This window comes from Rhea pennata, chromosome 32 (genome assembly GCF_028389875.1).
Source record: "Rhea pennata isolate bPtePen1 chromosome 32, bPtePen1.pri, whole genome shotgun sequence".
Lineage (NCBI taxonomy): Eukaryota > Metazoa > Chordata > Aves > Rheiformes > Rheidae > Rhea > Rhea pennata.
The window spans coordinates 934,707-953,173 of record NC_084694.1 but is presented as its reverse complement, the minus strand read 5'-3'; the positions used below and the strand labels follow the sequence as shown (position 1 = coordinate 953,173).

At 70.2% G+C, this 18,467-nt stretch overlaps 1 protein-coding gene across 3 annotated transcripts; it reads left to right on the top strand.

Annotated features, from left to right (window-relative positions):
• Positions 1–1,006: 1,006 nt before the first annotated feature.
• Positions 1,007–18,464, top strand: MARK4 (microtubule affinity regulating kinase 4). Of its 3 annotated transcripts, XM_062598265.1 has the most exons (18): positions 1,007–1,090; positions 6,886–7,074; positions 8,462–8,515; positions 8,819–8,867; positions 9,002–9,067; positions 9,185–9,255; positions 10,209–10,265; positions 10,361–10,597; positions 11,649–11,768; positions 12,179–12,278; positions 12,425–12,534; positions 12,632–12,788; positions 13,610–13,824; positions 14,435–14,538; positions 14,614–14,880; positions 14,964–15,043; positions 15,704–15,748; positions 16,932–17,065. In XM_062598265.1, the coding sequence occupies exons 1-18, from the start codon at positions 1,040–1,042 to the stop codon at positions 16,994–16,996; spliced, it is 2,037 nt and encodes a 678-aa protein (XP_062454249.1). In that variant the 5' UTR covers positions 1,007–1,039; the 3' UTR covers positions 16,997–17,065. The 3 variants fall into 3 exon arrangements, with proteins under 3 accessions (XP_062454249.1, XP_062454248.1, XP_062454247.1); XM_062598264.1 differs by lacking the exon at positions 14,964–15,043 and having other exon boundaries at positions 9,191–9,255; positions 16,932–18,464; XM_062598263.1 differs by lacking the exon at positions 14,964–15,043 and having other exon boundaries at positions 16,932–18,464.
• The last annotated feature ends 3 nt before the right edge of the window (positions 18,465–18,467 follow it).

The window sequence follows — 18,467 nt, the reverse complement described above, 5'->3', positions numbered from 1 at the left end:
CGGGCACTCAGGGGTTAACTCCCCCCCCCCCCAACTCGCATCCGATTGGCTACGGCGGCGGCCAATGGCGGTGGCGCGCCGCGCCGGGCCCCGCCCCCGCCCGGGAGGGGCCGGACGGCCCTTGTCTCCATGCCCCGGCGCGGCCAATGGGAAGGAGCCGCGGCCGCGCCCGGCCGCCGCAGGAGAGCGCTGATTGGCTGCCGCGCCGCGGCGGGGGCGGGACCTTCCCCGCCCCTGACGCGCTGCTTAAAGGCCAAAGGGGAGGGGCGCCCCCCCAGTGCCCCCCAGTGCCCCCCAGTGTCACCAGTGCTTCCTGTGTCCCTAGTACCCCCAGTGCTCCCAGTACCCGTGTCCCCCAGTATCCCCAGCGCTCCTAATGTCTCCCAGTGTCCTCAGTGCTCCCCAGTGTCCTCAGTGCCCCCTCTTGCTCCCAGCACCCCCAGTGCTCTCCAGTATCCCCAGTGCTCCCAGTGCCCCTCAGTGCCTCCCAGTGTCCCCAGTACCCCCCAGTGCTCCCAAGTATCCCCAGTGCTCCCAATATCCCCAGTGCTCCCAATATCCCCAGTGCTCCCAGTGTCCCCCAGTAACCCCTAGTGCTCCCCAGTGTCTCCAGTGCTCCCAGTACCCCCCAGTGCTCTCCTGTACCCCCTAGTGTCCCCGATGTGGGACCGGCTGATGCCCCCCCCTTGAACCCCAAAGCCGCCCCCCCACCCCCACCCCGAGCTGTGCGCGCAGCAGCGGCGCGCGGCGCCTTTAAGGGGGCAGAGCCCCCCCCGCGAGGCCCCGCCCCTTTCCCCGCCCACCCCCCCCGCCGCCGCGGCCCCGCCCACCCCCGCCGCGCGCGGCCCCCGCCCCGCGGCCCCGCCCCGCCCCGCCCCTGCCGCCGCCGCCGCCGCCGCCGCACCGGCCCCGGCCCCGGCCCCGGCCCCGGCCCCGGCGCGGCCTTTGTGCGCCCCGGCGCGGCCATGAGCCGCCGCTAGCGCGGCCCGGTGCTGCCCGCCGCCGCCGCCGCCCGGGCCCGGCCTCCCGGCGGGGGAAGATGTCTTCGCGCTCCGCCCTGGCGCCGGGCAACGAGCGCAACGCGGACACGGTGAGCGGCGGCGCCTGGGCCCGGGCCCGGTACCGGGGGCTGCGGCGGCGGCTCGGGGCCGGGGGGGGGGGGCGGCACCGGGCGCGGCACCGGGTGGGGGGGGGGCGGGAGGGAGCGGCGGGGCCTGCCGGGAGCTGCGGCCCGGCCCGGCCCGGCCCGGCCCGGCACAGCCCGGCCCTGCACCGGGGGCACCGCGGGGGGCTGCGGCCGGTACCGGGGGCATCGGGGGGGGGGTTCTGGAGCCGGTACCGGGGGGGGGACACTGAGGTCGGTACGGGGGGCTCCGGGAGGGGGGTCTGGAGCCGGTACCGGGGGGGGGGATTGAGATCGGTACCGGGGGGTTTGGAGCCGGTACCGGGGGGGGGGGATTGAGATCGGTACCGGGGGGTCTGGAGCCGGTACCGGGGGGTCTGGAGCCGGTACCGGGGGCGGGGGTCTGAGGTCAGTACCGGGGGTCTGGAGTCGGTACCGTGTGCGGGGGGGGGGAATGAGGTTGGTACCGGGGGGGAGGGTCCTGGAGCCGGTACCGGGGGGGGGGGGGGTCCTGGAGCCGGTACTGGGAGATACCGGCCCCGGGGTGGAGGAGGAGACTGTGGCCTGGTCCTGGTGTACTGGGGGGGAGCACTGGGAGGGGGCTGTGGGCACCAGTAAGGGGGCACTGGTGTGACTGGAGGGCAGCACCGGTGACCCCCGGCTGTGGGAGCAGCAGCATGTGGGTGATGCCCCCCGAGAAGCCACGGACAGGGGGACAGCGGTGACCCCGTGGCTGTGGACGTGGGGACACCAGTGACCCCGTGGTGGCAGGGTGGGGGGACACCAGTGGCTGGGACACCGATGACCCCAAGGCGAGGGGGACGTTGGTGACCCCATGGCTGCAGAGAGGGGACACCAGTGACCCTGTGGCCATGGACGTGGGGACACCGGTGACCCCGTGGTGGCAGGGTGGGGGGACACTGGTGGCTGGGACACCGATGACCCCAAGGCGAGGGGACGTTGGTGACCCCATGGCTGCAGAGAGGGGACACCAGTGACCCCGTGGCCATGGACGTGGGGACACTGGTGACCCCGTGGTGGCAGGATGGGGGGACACCAGTGGCTGGGACACCGATGACCCCAAGGCGAGGGGACGTTGGTGACCCCATGGCTGCAGAGAGGGGGACAGCGGTGACCCCGTGGCCATGGACGTGGGGACACCGGTGACCCCGTGGTGGCAGGGTGGGGGGACACTGGTGGCTGGGACACCGATGACCCCAAGGCGAGGGGACGTTGGTGACCCCATGGCTGCAGAGAGGGGACACCAGTGACCCCGTGGCCGTGGACATGGGGACACCGGTGACCCTGTGGCCATGGACAGGAGGCCATTGATGACCCTGTGGCTGCTGCAGAAGGGACATTAATGACCCTGAGCCTGGGGGGGGGGACATCGATGACCCTCCACCACCCACATTGTGGACCCCCCGACGTGTGTCCCCATCCCTCTGGTGGCCCTGTCCCCATGGTGGCCCTGTCCCTGCAGCGTCCAGGTCCCCTCTATGGCCATGGCCTTGTTGCTACGTTGGCCCTGTCCGCGCAGTGGCACTGTCCGGGTCCCCATCCCAGCAGTGGCCGTGTCCCCGTGCCTGTGGTGGCCGCGGCCCTGTCCCTGTGCTGGCCATGTACCAATTTCCATGGTGGCCGTGTCCCCAGGGTGGTCATGTCCCTGCAGTGGCCCAGTCCCCATCTCCGTGGTGGCCGTGTCCCTGTCCCCCACAGTGGCTGTGGCCATGTCCCTGTCACTGCAGTGTCCCTGTCCCTATGGTGGCTCTGGCCATGTCCCCATCCCCGTGGTGGCCATGTCGCTGTCCCCGATTGCCGTGTCTCTGTATAGTGATGGCCGTGTCTGTGTCCTCGTGGTGACCATGTCCCCATCCCCGTGGTGGCCATGTCCCTGTCCCTAGTTGCCGTGTCTCCGTATGGTGATGGCCATGTCCATGTCCCCATGGTGGCTCTGACCATGTCCCCATCCCCGTGGTGGCCGTGTTGCTCCCCTGGTTGCCGTGTCTCCATATGGTGATGGCTGTGTCCATGTCCCCGTGGTGGCCACGTCGCTGTCCCCAGTTGCCGTGTCTCCGTATGTTGATGTCCATGTCCGTGTCCCCATGGTGGCCATGTCCCCATCCCCATGGTGGCCATGTCGCTGTCCCCAGTTGCTGTGTCTCCGTATGGTGATGGCCGTGTCCGTGTCCCCGTGGTGGCCATGTCCCCATCCCCGTGGTGGCCATGTTGCTCTCCCCGGTTGCCGTGTCTCCGTATGGTGATGGCCGTGTCCCCATCCTGGCCTTGTCCCTGTCCCCGTGGTGGCCATGTCCCCATCCCCATGGCGTCCCTGTGCCGGCGGTGGCCTTGTCCCCGCGCTGGCAGCGTCCTCGTCCCCTGGCGTGGCCCGGCTCAGCCACGCGGCCGATCCTGGGGGCCGGGCGCCCTCAAGGTCCCCGCGGAGGGACTTGGGGACGCCGGGTGAGGCGCCCTGGAGCGGCCGGCGGGCGAGGCCGGGACGCAGGTGCCGAGCCGGTCCGGCCGGATCCCTCCCTGCCCCGCCGGCCCGGGCAGCGTCCCCGGCGTCCCCGATGTCCCCGGGCTGCTCTGGGGGTGCCGGAGGAGGGGGGTGGTGGCACCCATGGGGCAGCGCCCTACGGGGGACCTGGCCCGGGGCTGGGCAGGGAGGGACGTGCAAGGGGCAGGAGTGCAAGGCAGGGGTGTGCAAAGTGATGTGTGTGCACGTGGGCGTGCAAGGAAGGAATGTGCAGAGGGCCATGCGAGGACAGGCAAGGCAGGGGTGTGCAAAGGGATGTGTGTGCACATGGGTGTGCAAGGGAGGAGTGTGCAGAGGGCCATGCAAGGGTGTGCAAGGTGGGTGTGCAAAGGGATTTGTGTGCATGTGGGTGTGTGAGGGAAGAGTGTGCGCAGGACTGTGCATGCACCTGGGTGTGCAAGGGAGGAATGTGCACAGGGCCATGCGAGGGTGTGCAAGGCGGGGGTGTGCAAAGGGATGTGTGTGCACATGGATGTGCAAGGGAGGAATGTGCACAGGACTGTGCATGCACCTGGATGTGCAAGGGAGTAGTGTACACAGGGCCATGCGAGCGTGTGCAAGGCAGGGGTGTGCAAAGGCATGTGTGTGCACAGGGTGTGCAAGGGAGTGGTGTCCAAAGGGACATGCATGCAGGTGGGTGTGCAAGGGAGGAATGTGCAGAGGGCCATGCAAGGGTGTGCAAGGCAGGGCTGTGCAAAGGGAGCAGTGTGCACAGGACTGTGCATGCACCTGGGTGTGCAAGCGAGCAGTGTGCATAGAGCCATATGAGGGTGTGCAAGGCAGGGGTGTGCAAAGGGCTGTGTGAGGGAAGGCTGTGCATACGCGTGGGTGTGTGAGGGAGCAGTGTGCACTGGGCCTTGCGAGGGAGGACTGTGTGTGCACCAGGATGTGCAAGGGAAATGTGTACACATGGGTGTGCAAGGCAGGGATGTGCATGCTAATACGGGGAAGGAGTGTGCACAGGGCTGTGCGAGCGATGACAGTGCATGCACATGGGTGTGCAAGAGAGAAGTGTGCGCATGGCTGTGCGAGGAAGAGCTGTGAATGCACATGGGTGTGCAAGGGAGGAGGGTGCACAGGGCTGTGCAGGGAAGGCCCCTGCATGTATATGGGTGTGCAAGGGAGGAGCGTGCCCAGGACCGTGCAAGGGAGAGCCGTGTGTACACGCGGGTGTGCAAAGGAGCAGCCCGCGCGGGAGCTCTGTGTGTACAGACGGGTGTGCAAGGGAGGGAGTGTGCGGGGAAGGGGGGCGGACGTGGAAGGGCCGGGTGCACAAGTGGTCGTGCAAAGGAGCGTGCGTGCAAAGCGAGAGGCGCGGGGAGGGGCGCGGGCAAAGTGCACACCCCCGGGCGTGCAAAGAAGCACGGGGGGGGGGTGTGTGCAAGGAGAGGCGTGCAAGGCCGTGGGATGGGTGGGGGGGGTCATCGCTGCGGCGAGCGCGCCCGGCCTCAGCGCCGCCGCGTGCCCGGGGCTGGCAGAGGGGTGGGTGTATGGGTGGGGGGGGGGGTCATCGCTGCGGCGAGCGCGCCCGGCCTCAGCGCCGCCGCGTGCCCGGGGCTGGCAGAGGGGTGGGTGTATGGGTGGGGGGGGGGGGCGTCATCGCTGCGGTGAGCGCGCCCGGCCTCAGCGCCGCCGCGTGCCCGGGGCTGGCAGAGGGGTGGGTGTATGGGTGGGGGGGGGGGTCATCGCTGCGGCGAGCGCGCCCGGCCTCAGCGCCGCCGCGTGCCCGGGGCTGGCAGAGGGGTGGGTGTATGGGTGGGGGGGGGGGCGTCATCGCTGCGGTGAGCGCGCCCGGCCTCAGCGCCGCCGCGTGCCCGGGGCTGGCAGAGGGGTGGGTGTATGGGTTGGGGGGGGGCGTCATCGCTGCGGTGAGCGCACCCGGCCTCAGCGCCGCCGCGTGCCCGGGGCTGGCAGAGGGCTGGGTGTATGGGTGGGGGGGGGGGGGGGTCATCGCTGCTGCGAGCGCGCCCGACCTCAGCGCCGCCGCGTGCCCGGGGCTGGCAGAGGGGTGGGTGTATGGGTTGGGGGGGGGCGTCATCGCTGCGGTGAGCGTGCCCGGCCTCAGCGCCGCCGCGTGCCCGGGGCTGGCAGAGGGGTGGGTGTATGGGTGGGGGGGGGGGTCATCGCTGCGGTGAGCGCGCCCGGCCTCAGCGCCGCCGCGTGCCCGGGGCTGGCAGAGGGGTGGGTGTATGGGTTGGGGGGGGGCGGGTCATCGCTGCGGTGAGCGTGCCCGGCCTCAGCGCCGCCGCATGCCCGGGGCTGGCAGAGGGCTGGGTGTATGGGTGGGGGGGGGGGGGTCATCGCTGCGGTGAGCGTGCCCGGCCTCAGCGCCGCCGCGTGCCCGGGGCTGGCAGAGGGGTGGGTGTATGGGTGGGGGGGGGGGGTCATCGCTGCGGCGAGCGCGCCCGGCCTCAGCGCCGCCGCGTGCCCGGGGCTGGCAGAGGGGTGGGTGTATGGGTGGGTAGGGGGGGTCATCGCTGTGGCGAGCGCGCCCGGCCTCAGCGCTGCCGCGTGCCCGGGGCTGGCAGAGGGGTGGGTGTATGGGTTGGGGGGGGGCGTCATCGCTGCGGTGAGCGCGCCCGGCCTCAGCGCCGCCGCGTGCCCGGGGCTGGCAGAGGGGTGGGTGTATGGGTGGGTAGGGGGGGTCATCGCTGCGGCGAGTGCGCCCGGCCTCAGCGCCGCCGCGTGCCCGGGGCTGGCAGAGGGGTGGGTGTATGGGTGGGTAGGGGGGGTCATCGCTGCGGCGAGCGCGCCCGGCCTCAGCGCCGCCGCATGCCCGGGGCTGGCAGAGGGCTGGGTGTATGGGTGGGGGGGGGGGTCATCGCTGCGGTGAGCGTGCCCGGCCTCAGCGCCGCCGCGTGCCCGGGGCTGGCAGAGGGGTGGGTGTATGGGTGTGGGGGGGGGGTCATCGCTGTGGCGAGCGCGCCCGGCCTCAGCGCCGCCGCGTGCCCGGGGCTGGCAGAGGGGTGGGTGTATGGGTGGGTGGGGGGGGGGGGTCATCGCTGCGGCGAGCGCGCCCGGCCTCAGCGCCGCCGCGTGCCCGGGGCTGGCAGAGGGCTGGGTGTATGGGTTGGGGGGGGGGGTCATCGCTGCGGCGAGCGCGCCCGGCCTCAGCGCCGCCGCGTGCCCGGGGCTGGCAGAGGGGTGGGTGTATGGGTTGGGGGGGGGGGGGGTCATCGCTGCGGCGAGCGTGCCCGGCCTCAGCGCCGCCGCGTGCCCGCAGCTGGCGGGCAGCCGCTCCGAGAAGGGCTCGGGCTGGTCGAGCCGCTCGCTGGGCGCCCGCTGCCGCAACTCGCTGGCCGCCGGCCCCGACGAGCAGCCCCACATCGGCAACTACCGCCTGCTGCGCACCATCGGCAAGGGCAACTTCGCCAAGGTCAAGCTGGCCCGGCACATCCTCACCGGGCGCGAGGTGGGTCCGGCGGGCGGGCGGGCCCTGCGACGGCGGGGGCGGGCGATTGGGGGCAGGTGGGTGCCCCCAGGGGGCAGATGGGTGTCCCTGGAGGGGGTATTTGGGGCAGGTTGGGTGCCCCGGGGGGGGGGCAGATGGGTGTCCCTGGAGGGGGTATTTGGGGCAGGTTGGTGCCCCTGGGGGGCAAGTGGGCGCCCTTGGGGGGATATTTGGGGCAGGTGGGTGCCCCTTGGGGGCAGGTGGGCGCCTGTGGGGGGGGTATTTGGGGCAGGTGAGTGCCCCCTAGGGGGGTATTTGGGGCAGGTGGGTGCCCCTGGGGGGCAGATGGGTGTCCCTGGGGGGGCTATTTGGGGCAGGTTGGTGCCCCGGGGGGGCAGGTAGATGCCTCTAGGGAGCAGGTGGGTGTCCCTGGGGGGGTATTGGGGCAGGTGAGTGCCCCTTGGGGGGTATTTGGGGCAGGTGGGTGCCCCTTAGAGGCAGGTGGGTGTCCCTGGAGGGGGTACTTGGGGCAGGTGGGTGCCCCTTGGGGGCAGGTGGGTGCCCCTTGGGGGGATATTTGGGGCAGGTGGGTGCCCCTGGGGGGCAGATGGGTGTCCCTGGGGGGGTATTTGGGGCAGATGGGTGCCCCGGGGGGCAGGTGAGTGCCCTTTGGGGGGTTTTTGGGGCAGGTCGGTGCCCCTGGGGGGCAGGTAGATGCCTCTAGGGAGCAGGTGGGTGTCCCTGGGGGGGTATTTGGGGCAGGTGAGTGCCCCTTGGGGGGTATTTGGGGCAGGTGGGTGCCCCTGGGGGACAGATGGGTGCCCCAGGGGGGCAGGTGGGCGCCCTTGGGGGGTATATGGGGCAGGTGGTTGTCCCTAGGGGGCAGATGGATGCCCCTAGGGAGCAGGTGGGTGTCCCTTGGGGTGTATTTGGGGCAGGTGGGTGCCCCTGGGGAACAGATGGGTGTCCCTGGGGGGTATTTGGGGCAGGTGGGTGTCCCTGGGGGGTAGGTGGGCACACCTGGGGGGCACATGAGTGCCCCTTGGCAGGTCTAGGGGGAGGTGGATGCCCCTGGGGGGCAGATGAGTGCCCCTGGGGGGGTATTTGGGGCGGGTGGCTGCCCCTGGGGGGCAACTGGGTTCTCCTGGGGGGTATATGGGGCAGGTGGGTGCCCCTGGGGGGGGTCTTGGGGCAGGTGGGTGCCCCTGGGGGGGGCAGATGAGCCCCCCTTGGGGTTATTTGGGGACAGATGAGTGCTGTTGGGTGCTGGGGGCACCCTTGGGGGGCAAATGGGGAGGGGTGGTGATGGATAGCGCTGGGGGGCAAACGGGGCGGGGGGTGCTGGGCAGCACGGGGGGGCACCCCCGGTGCCCCCCACCCCGTGCCCAGGCGCCCGCTTCCTTCGCAGGTGGCGATAAAAATCATCGACAAGACGCAGCTGAACCCGACCAGCCTGCAGAAGGTGGGGGGCACCCGGGGGGGGGGGGGGTGCACCCAGGGTGGGGGCACTCGGGGGGGGGCACCTGTGGGGCACCGGGAGGGGACGTGGCCGGGGGGCAGGTGGGGTGGGACACATCGTCCTCGGCACGGGGGCCCCTGGCTTTGGGGGCGTTGCCCCGGGCATGGGGGGGGGGCATCACCCTGGGCATGGGGGGGCACCGGCTGGCGGGGAGGGGGGGGTCCTTGGACCCATTTCCCCCCCCCCCAACTTTGCCCGGTGCCCCCGGTGCCCCCTTCACCCCCATCCCGACGCCTCTTCCCGCAGCTCTTCCGGGAAGTTCGGATCATGAAGGGGTTGAACCACCCCAACATCGGTGAGTGGTGGGGGTGGGGGTGGGTGGGGGTGGGGGTGGGGGGGGGGGCCACCCGTGCCCTACGGGACCCCCGCACGGTGACGGAGGGGGCGCGTTTGGGGGCACCGCCGGCCGATGGCATCGTGTCCCCGCAGTGAAGCTCTTCGAGGTCATCGAGACGGAGAAGACGCTCTACCTGGTCATGGAGTACGCCAGCGCCGGTGAGTGGCACCCTTGGGTGCCGCGCAGCAGGTGCCGGCACCCCGGCGACCCCATGGTGCCCCCGTCGGGGTCCGGGGGGGGTGCCTGGGCGCAGGCACCCATGGGAGTCTCTGCAGGAGAAGTCTTCGACTACCTGGTGTCCCACGGGAGGATGAAGGAGAAGGAGGCGCGGGCCAAGTTCAGACAGGTTGGTGGGTGGCACGGGGCTGGGGACATCGGGGGGGGGACCAGGGTCTGGCCTGGCGTGGGGCTGGGGACATCGGGGTGGGGGGACCAGGGTCTGCCCTGGCATGGGGCTGGGGACATCGGGGTGGGGGGACGAGGGTCTACCCTGGCGTGGGGCTGGGGACATCGGGGGGGACACCAGGGTCTGCCTGGCGTGGGGCTGGGGACATCGGGGGGGGGGACCAGGGTCTGCCTGGCGTGGGGCTGGGGACATCGGGGGGGGACCAGGGTCTACCCTGGCGTGGGACTGGGGACATCATGAGGGGCACGGTACCTCCTTGGCACGGGGTTGGGGACATTGGGGGGGGGGACCAAGGTCTGCCCTGGTGTGGGGCTGGGGACATCATGAGGGGCACAGTACCTCCTTGGCACGGGGTTGGGGACATTGGGGGGGGGGACCAAGGTCTGCCCTGGCGTGGGGCTGGGGACATCATGAGGGGCACGGTACCTCCTTGGCACGGGGTTGGGGACATTGGGGGGGGGACCAAGGTCTGCCTGGCGTGGGGCTGGGGACATCATGAGGGGCACGGTACCTCCTTGGCACGGGGTTGGGGACATTGGGGGGGGGAACCAAGGTCTGCCCTGGCGTGGGGCTGGGGTCATCGTGGGGGCCTGGCACTGGGGGGGGGGTGGCGCCCGCAAGAGCCGTGTGGGGACACCGTTAGGCTGGGGGCAGGGTGGCCGTGGGGACACGTGCCGGGGACACGTGGGCAGGATCGATCCCGGCCCCGGGGGCGCCCGGCTGGGGCGGTGGCGGCGGCATCGATCCGGTGGGGGGGGGGGGGCCGGCGAGAGGCCGGGATGGGCGAGGAGGGTCCCAGCGGGCACCCAGGGGTCTGGTGGGGGCTGGCAGGGGGTGGGGCTGGCAGACCCCCCACCCCGGGGCCACCAGGCTCACGCCCGCTCTGTCCCCAGATCGTCTCGGCCGTGCACTACTGCCACCAGAAGAACATCGTCCACCGGGACCTGAAGGTGAGACCCGGCGCCCGGCACGGCGGCCCCGCGGTGCCCTTCCCGGCGTCCCTCTGCCGTGACGCGGTGCCCGACGCCGTGCCCGGCGCCCGCAGGCGGAGAACTTGCTGCTGGACGCCGACGCCAACATCAAGATCGCCGACTTCGGCTTCAGCAACGAGTTCACGCTGGGCTCGAAGCTGGACACGTTCTGCGGGTCGCCCCCCTACGCCGCCCCCGAGCTCTTCCAGGGCAAGAAGTACGACGGCCCCGAGGTCGACATCTGGAGCCTGGGCGTCATCCTCTACACCCTGGTCAGCGGCTCCCTGCCCTTCGACGGGCACAACCTCAAGGTGAGCACCCCGGGGCGTCATCCTGGACGCCCTGGTGGGCTGGTTGCTGCCCTTGGACGGGTATGACGTCAAGGTGGGCGCCCCGGGACGTCATCCTGGACGCCCTGGTGGGCTGGTTGCTGCCCTTGGACGGGTATGACGTCAAGGTGGGCGCCCCGGGACGTCATCCTGGACGCCCTGGTGGGCTGGTTGCTGCCCTTGGACGGGTATGACGTCAAGGTGGGCGCCCCGGGGCGTCATCCTGGACGCCCTGGTGGGCTGGTTGCTGCCCTTGGACGGGTATGACATCAAGGTGGGCGCCCCGGGGCATCATCCTGGACGCCCTGGTGGGCTGGTTGCTGCCCTTGGACGGGCACGACATCAAGGTGGGCGCCCCAGGGTGTCATTCTGGACGCCCTGGTGGGCTGGTTGCTGCCCTTGGACGGGTATGACATCAAGGTGGGCGCCCCAGGGTGTCATTCTGGACGCCCTGGTGGGCTGGTTGCTGCCCTTGGACGGGCACGACATCAAGGTGGGCATCCTAGGCGTCATCCTGGGCACTCTGGTTGGTGTCTCCCTGCCTTTTGACGGGCACAGTCTCAAGGTGGGCGTCCTAGGCATCGTCCTGGACACCCTGGTGGGCAGGTCACTAGCCTTGGGTGGGCACAGCGTCAAGGTGAGCACTCTGGGCATCATCCTGGACACTGTGGTGGGCACGTCACTAGCCTTGGGTGGGCACAACGTCAAGGTGGACACCCTGGGCATCATCCTGGACACCCTGGGGGGCAGGTCGCTGCCCTTGGATGGGCACAACGTCAAGGTGGGCACTGCGGGCATCATCCTGGACACCCTGGTAGGTCGGTCGGTCGCCACCCTTGGACAGGCAGAGCCATAGGGGGAGCAGGGTGTCTGAAGGAGCCCAAGGGTGCCCTGAGGGGCAAATTTGGGGGCAAGAGATGCCACGGGGACAGGAGGGCTCAGGGGACATTGCCAGGCCCGATTCCGTGCCTGGGAGTCACTGCCTGCGGCGAGGTGGCAGCACCCATCCCGCCCTGACCCGTGCCACCCGCAGGAGCTGCGGGAGCGGGTGCTGCGGGGCAAGTACCGGGTGCCCTTCTACATGTCGACCGACTGCGAGAACATCCTGCGCCGCTTCCTGGTGCTGAACCCGGCCAAGCGCTGCACCCTCGAGGTGAGACCGTGGACGCGGAGGGGCGTGGGCGGGCGTGGGCTGGGTGCTGCCAGCCACCCCCCACCTCCAGCCGCTGGAGGAGCAGCCAAGGGTGCCCGTGCCACCCCTGATGGTGCCCGTGCCACCCCTAGTGACATCCGTGCACCCCCAATGAGATCTGTGCCACCTCTAATGGTTCCCATGCCACCCCTGATGGTGCCAACACGCCCCTGATGACATCCGCGCCACCTTTAATGACATCCGTGCCCCCTACTGATGCCCGTGTCACTCCTAATGCCACCCCTAACGATGCCCGTGCACCCCAACAACGCTCGTGCCCGCCCTTAATGACATCCAAGCCCCCCTAACGGTGCCCGTGCCCCCCTAACGATGCCCGCGTCACCCTAACGACGTCCCCCGCTCCGCCGCAGCAAATCATGAAGGACAAGTGGATCAACATCGGCTACGAGGGCGACGAGCTGAAGCCCTACAAGGAGCCCGAGGAGGATTTTGGGGATGCCAAGCGCATCGGTGAGGGCACGGGGCCACCCAGGCACCCAAGGGTGGGTCTCCTAGACCAGGGCAGGGTGCTGGGGAATGTCCCTTCCCTAGGCATCTGATGGGTGACCCAGCTGGGACCTGGGTGCCCCCTCAACCAGACCCTCATGTCCCCACAGAGGTGATGGTGGGCATGGGCTACACCCGGGAGGAGATCAAGGAGTCCTTGAGCAACCAGAAGTACAACGAGGTGACGGCCACCTACCTCCTGCTGGGCAGGAAGAATGAGGTGAGATGGGTGCTGGTGGGTGCTGGGTGGCACCATCAGGTGTCTAGGGCAGCTGGCCGCAGCAGGGCACCTGGTGATGGGTGCACGTGGCTTTCAGGTGGAGGCGGGCGAGTCACGCACGGGCAGCACCCTCTCCCTGGCCCGGGTGCGGGCACCCAGCGAGGTGGCCAACGGCACGGGCAAGGCGGTGGCGCACGGCAAGGGCCAGCGCGGAACCGGCACCTACCACCGGCAGCGGCGGCACAGTGACTTCTGTGAGTGTCCTACCGCTGCGAGAGCCCTGTAGGGTGCGGGGTATGGGGGGCACCCAGTCCCATCCCTGTGAGGTGCAGGGAGGGGCACCCAGACCCACAACCCGTGGGGTGCAGGGCGGGCATCCAGCCCCAAGTCTGTGGAGTGTAGGATGGGCACCTAGTCCCATCCATGTGGGGTGCATGGTGGGCACCCAGCCCCATGCTCATGGAGTGCACTATGGGCACCCAGCCCCATGACCCGTTGGATGCACTGTGGGCACCCAGTCCTGTGACCCATTGGGTGCAGTGTAGGGTAAGCACCTACTTCCATGCCAGTGGGGTGTAGAGGGTGCACCCAGTTCCATGCCCATGGGGTGCAAGTTGAGGTGGGCACCCCGTCCCATGCCCGTGGGGTGCAGAGTGGGCACCTAGTCCCATGTCCATGGGATGCAGGTCATGGTGGGCACCCAGTTCCATGCCCATGGGGTGCAAGTTGAGGTGGGCACCCCGTCCCATGCCCGTGGGGTGCAGAGTGGGCACCTAGTCCCATGTCCATGGGATGCAGGTCATGGTGGGCACCTAGTTCCATGCCCATGGGGTGCAAGTTGAGGTGGGCACCCCGTCCCATGCCCGTGGGGTGCAGAGTGGGCACCTAGTCCCATGTCCATGGGATGCAGGTCATGGTGGGCACCTAGTTCCATGCCCATGGGGTGCAAGTTGAGGTGGGCACCCCGTCCTGTGCTCATGGGGTGCAGGGTGGGCACCTAGTCACGGATCCATGGGGCTGAGGGCAGGGTGGGCCCCCTGCCCCACACCTGACGGGATGCCCTGCCCGGCGGCAGGTGGCCCCTCGCCGGCGCCTGCCCACCCCAAGCGCAGCCCCACGAGCGCGGGCGACGCCGAACTCAAGGAGGAGCGGCTGCCGGCCCGGCGCGCCAGCGGCAGCGTCGGGGGTCCCGGGCGTGGAGTGCCCCCCTCCAGCCCCATGGTCAGCAGTGCCAACAACCCCAACAAGGCCGAGATCCCCGAGCGGCACAAGGACGGCGCCGCCAACACGGTGGGCACCGCGCGGCGGCATGGGGCGCAGGGCGGGTGGGCTTGGATGGGGATGGTGGTGGCCCCCAAAGCAGGTATGGTCCATGGGGAGTGTTGCCACCTGACGTGGGGATGGTGGTGGCCCCCAAAGCAGGTATGGTCCACTGGGGGTGTTGCCACCTGACGTGGGGATGGTGGTGGCCCCCAAAGCAGGTATGGTCCATGGGTGATGGTGCCACCCAACATGGCAATGGTGCCACCCAACATGAGGTGGTGGTGGCCCCCATAGCAGGCATGGTCCATGGGGGATGGTGCTCCCCCTACATGGGGGATGGTGCCACCCAAAGCGGGCATGGTCTTGAGGGGACAACAGTGTCCTCAAAGTGGGGACAGGGCAGGATATGGAGCAGCAGGGCACCCCTGGGACTGAGCAAGCAGGGTGCTAGCACCCCTAGGTGGGCACGGCATGATCATGGGCAGGGTATGGGCACCCCTGGGACCGAGCGAGCAGGGTGCAGATACCCTGAGATCCAGGTGCGGGCAACCTCCGGGTCCAAGGGAGCAGGGTGCTGGCACCCCTCAGGGTCTAGAAACGAGGGTGCCCGGCGCTGAGGGTGCCCGTCGCCTTGCAGAACAACATCCCGTCGAGCGTGATGGCGCGCCGCAACACCTACGTGTGCACCGAGCGCCCGGGCGCCGAGCGCCACTCGCTGCTGCAGAACGGCAAGGAGAACAGGTACGGCGCCGGCACCCATGGGTGCCAGGAGATCCCCGCCGCCACCACCCTCACCGCCGTGTCCTTTCTCCCCAGCTCCGCGGGCAGCCGGGTGCCGCCGGCGTCTCCCTCCAGCCACAGCATCGCCGCCGCCGCCGCCTCCTCGGAGCGGGCCCGCCTGGCGCGGGGCACCGCGGGGCGCAGCACCTTCCACGGCGGCCACGTGCGGGACCGGCGCGCCGGGGCGCCCAACGGGCCGCCCGCCTCGCCCACCCTGGCGCCCGAAGCCTCGCCGCTGCCCCAGAGCCGCTCGCGTGCCACCTCCAACCTCTTCAGCAAGCTCACCTCCAAGCTGACGCGCAGGTGAGGGTGCCGGCGGGTGCCGGCGCCCGTCCGGGTCTCGCTCGCCCGCCCGCCCGCCGCTCACGCGCTTTTCTCTCTTCCAGGGTCACTCTTGACCCCTCTAAGCGGCAGAGCTCTAATAGGTGCGTCTCGGGTGCCACCACGCCGCAAGGAGCCAAAATCAGTAAGTGCGGCACCCATGGCACCCACCTGGCACCCAGAGCACCTGGGGCACCCTGCTTGGCTCCTTTCCCTTCTCTCTTTCGCTGCCTCTTGCCCTTTGCTGCGGGCACCGGATGGACGGTGGGTGGTGGGACCAATGGCGCTGGCTCCACAACGGTGGCACCGTTGGGTGGGGTTGGTGCCGCCTGACGTGGGGTTGGTGCCACCCGACGTGGGGATGGTGGTGGCCCCCAAAGCAGACATGGTCCATGGGGGGTGGTGCCACCCGATGTGGGGATGGTGCCACCCAACGTGGGGTGGTGGTGGCCTCCAAAGCAGGCATGGTCCATGGGGGATGGTGCCACCCAACGTGGGGTGGTGGTGGCCTCCAGAGCAGGCATGGTCCGTGGGGGATGGTGCCCCGCTACATGGGGGATGGTGCCACCCAAAGTGGGCATGGTCATGGGGGGACAGCAGTGTCCTCAAAGTGGGGACAGTGCCCCCCAAAGCAGACACTGCGCTGGGAGGCACAGTGTCCCCAAAGTGGGCACGGCACTGCGGGGACGATGTCCCCTGAAGTAGGGGTGGTGCCCCCCAAAGCAAGCACGGCCCTGGAGGGCATGGTGCCCCCACAGCACCCCGTGGGTGACGGTGCCCCGTGTTCCCATCCTCCCCCCACCAGGGTCGCAGACGAACCTGAGAGAATCGGGGGACCTGCGCTCACAAGGTAGGTGCCACCACCCTGGGGTGCCTACCCACCCGCCAGAGTGACCCTGACCCCTGCCTTGAGGGTACCCGGTGCCCACCAGGGCCACCCAGTGCCCAAACCCTGCCCACCCCGTAGCCACCCTCTATCCTGTGCCCAGGCCGTGCCCACCTTAGTGTCCTCATGCTCAGGCCGTCGCCACCTCCAGCCTGCCATGATGTCCCCAATGGCCATGATGTGCCTACTCTGATGTCCCCATGGCCACCTCAGACTTGCCATGGGGCGCCCGATGGCCCAGGCGCTGCCCAGCAGCTGTCCCTGATGCCCCAGCTGTGCCTACCCTGGTGTCCCCGATGCCCATGCTGTGCCCAACAGCTGCCCCCAGTGCTCCTGCCTACCCTGGTGTCCCCAACACCCAGGTGGTGCCCAACGGCCGTCCCCAATGCTCCTGCCTACACTGGTGTCCCCAACGCCCAGGTGGTGCCCAATGGCTGTCCCTAATGCCCAAGTGGTGCCCAACGGCCGTCCCCAATGCTCCTGCCTACCCTGGTGTCCCCAACGCCCAGGTGGTGCCCAATGGCTGTCCCTAATGCCCAAGTGGTGCCCAACGGCCGTCCCCAATGCTCCTGCCTACCCTGGTGTCCCCAATGCCCAGGTGGTGCCCAATGGCTGTCCCTAATGCCCAAGTGGTGCCCAACGGCCATCCCCAATGCTCCTGCCTACCCCGGTGTCCCCAACGCCCAGGTGGTGCCCAACGGCTGCCCCCAATGCTCATGCCTACCCTGGTGTCCCCAATGCCCAGGCTGTGCCCAATGGCCGTCCCCAATGCTCATGCCTACCCTGGTGTCCCCAATGCCCAGGCTGTGCCCAACGGCCGTCCCCAATGCTCCTGCCTACCCTGGTGTCCCCAACGCCCAGGTGGTGCCCAACAGTCATCCCCAATGCTCCTGCCTACCCTGGTGTCCCCAACGCCCATGCCATGCCCAGTAGATGCCCCCAGTGCCCATGCTCTATACCCAACAGCTGTGCCTGCTGCCCACGCTGTGCCCACCGTGGTGTGAGCATCGGGGACACCATGCCCAACAGGAGTCCGCGTGCCAGCACTGGTGTCCCCGTGCCCGCGCTGGTGTCCCCATGCCCACACTGGTGTCCCTGGTGCCCCCCATGCCCCCATGGCACCCGCTTCTCTCCCTCCCCCTTGCAGTTGCCATCTACCTTGGGATCAAAAGGAAGCCGAACCCCGGCTGCTCCGATTTCCCTGGCATGTGAAGGTGACGAGCGCCCGGCCGGCCGAGGCGGTGCTGGCGGCGCTGCGCCAGGCCGCGCTGGCGGCGGGCTGCCGGGCGCGCCAGGCCCAGCCCTTCCTGCTCTCCTGCACCCGCGACCGGGCTCCCGGCGCGCCCTTCTGCCACTTCGAGGCCGAGGTGTGCCGCCTGCCGCCCCTCGGCCTCACCGGCGTGCTCTTCCGGCGCCTGGCCGGCACCGCGCCGGCCTTCCGCGCCGCCCTGGCCGACGTGGCCGGCCGCCTGCAGCTCTAGCGCCCGCCGCCTCCCGGTGCGCCGCGGCGGGCTCTGGGGGCTGCATCGGCACCCGTGGGTGCACCGGCTCCGGGTGCTGCGTCAACCGGCTCCGGGGTGCGTCGGCACCCGGGGCTGCACCGGCTCCGGGGGATGCACCGGCTCCGGGGGGCTGCACCGGCTCCGGGGATGCACTGGCTCCAAGGATGCAGCAGCACCCATGGGTGCACCGGCTCCAGAGGCTGCACCAGCTCTGGGGATGCACCAGCACCCAGGGCTGCACTGGCTCGGGGGGCTGCACCAGCTCTGGGGCTGCACCGGCTCCGGGGATGCATCAGCACCCATGGGTGCATCGGCTCCGGGTGCTCCATCAGCTCCGGGGTGTGTTGGCACCCAGGGCTGCACCAGCTCCAGCGATGCACCAGCACCCGTGGGTGCACCGTCTCCGGGGGGCTGCACCGACTCCAAGGGCTGCACTGGCTCTGGGGATGCACCAGCACCCGTGGGTGCACCGGCTGCAGGTGCAGCACCAGCTCCAGGGTGCGTCGGGACCCATGGGCATACTGGCTCCAGGTGCAGCACCGGTTCCAGGGTGTATCGGCACCCATGGGTGCACCGGCTCTGGGGGTGCATCCGCTTCAGGACCCCCGAGGCTGTATCAGCTCTGGGTGCTGCACCGGCACCCAGGGGTGCCCCAGCTCCAGGGGCTGCATCGGTTTTGGGACGGGACCCGCCACCCCCCCCCCCAAGGCTGCACTGGCACCCACGGGTGCACCAGCTCTGGCTGCTGCACCAGGACCCCAATGGCTGCACCGACTCTGGGGGCTGCACCGGGTCTGGGACCCCCCCGAGGCTGCATCGGCACCCAGGGGTGCTCCTGCGGCTCCAGGACCCCGACAGCCGGACCAGAGGCTGCGCCGGCTCCAGCACCCATGGGTGCTCCTGCGGCTCCGGCACCCGTGGGCGCTCCGGGGAGCCGTCGCGTCTGGCACTTTGAGGCCCGTTGGCTTGGCGACTCCGGGGGGTGTGGGGAGAAGGGATCCAGCACCCTGGGCCTGGCTCCGGGTCCCAACCCTGCACCCCAGGGTGGCCCCGTGCCGGCACCCAGCCCTGTACATACCGGCCCCGCGGCCGCCCCGGCGCCGGCTCCGGCCTCGGCACATTTTTAAGTTATTCCTGCCCCGGTCTGTACCCGGCTCCCAATAAACATAGGAAACCCGTGG

Coding starts and splice junctions, on each gene's coding strand:
- MARK4 (XM_062598263.1), top strand. CDS start 1,040: ATGTCTTCGCGCTCCGCCCTGGCGCCGGGCAACGAGCGCAACGCGGAC. Junction 1,091..6,885: donor ACGAGCGCAACGCGGACACG/GTGAGCGGCGGC, acceptor GCGTGCCCGCAG/CTGGCGGGCAGCCGCTCCGA. Junction 14,539..14,613: donor CAGAACGGCAAGGAGAACAG/GTACGGCGCCGG, acceptor CTTTCTCCCCAG/CTCCGCGGGCAGCCGGGTGC.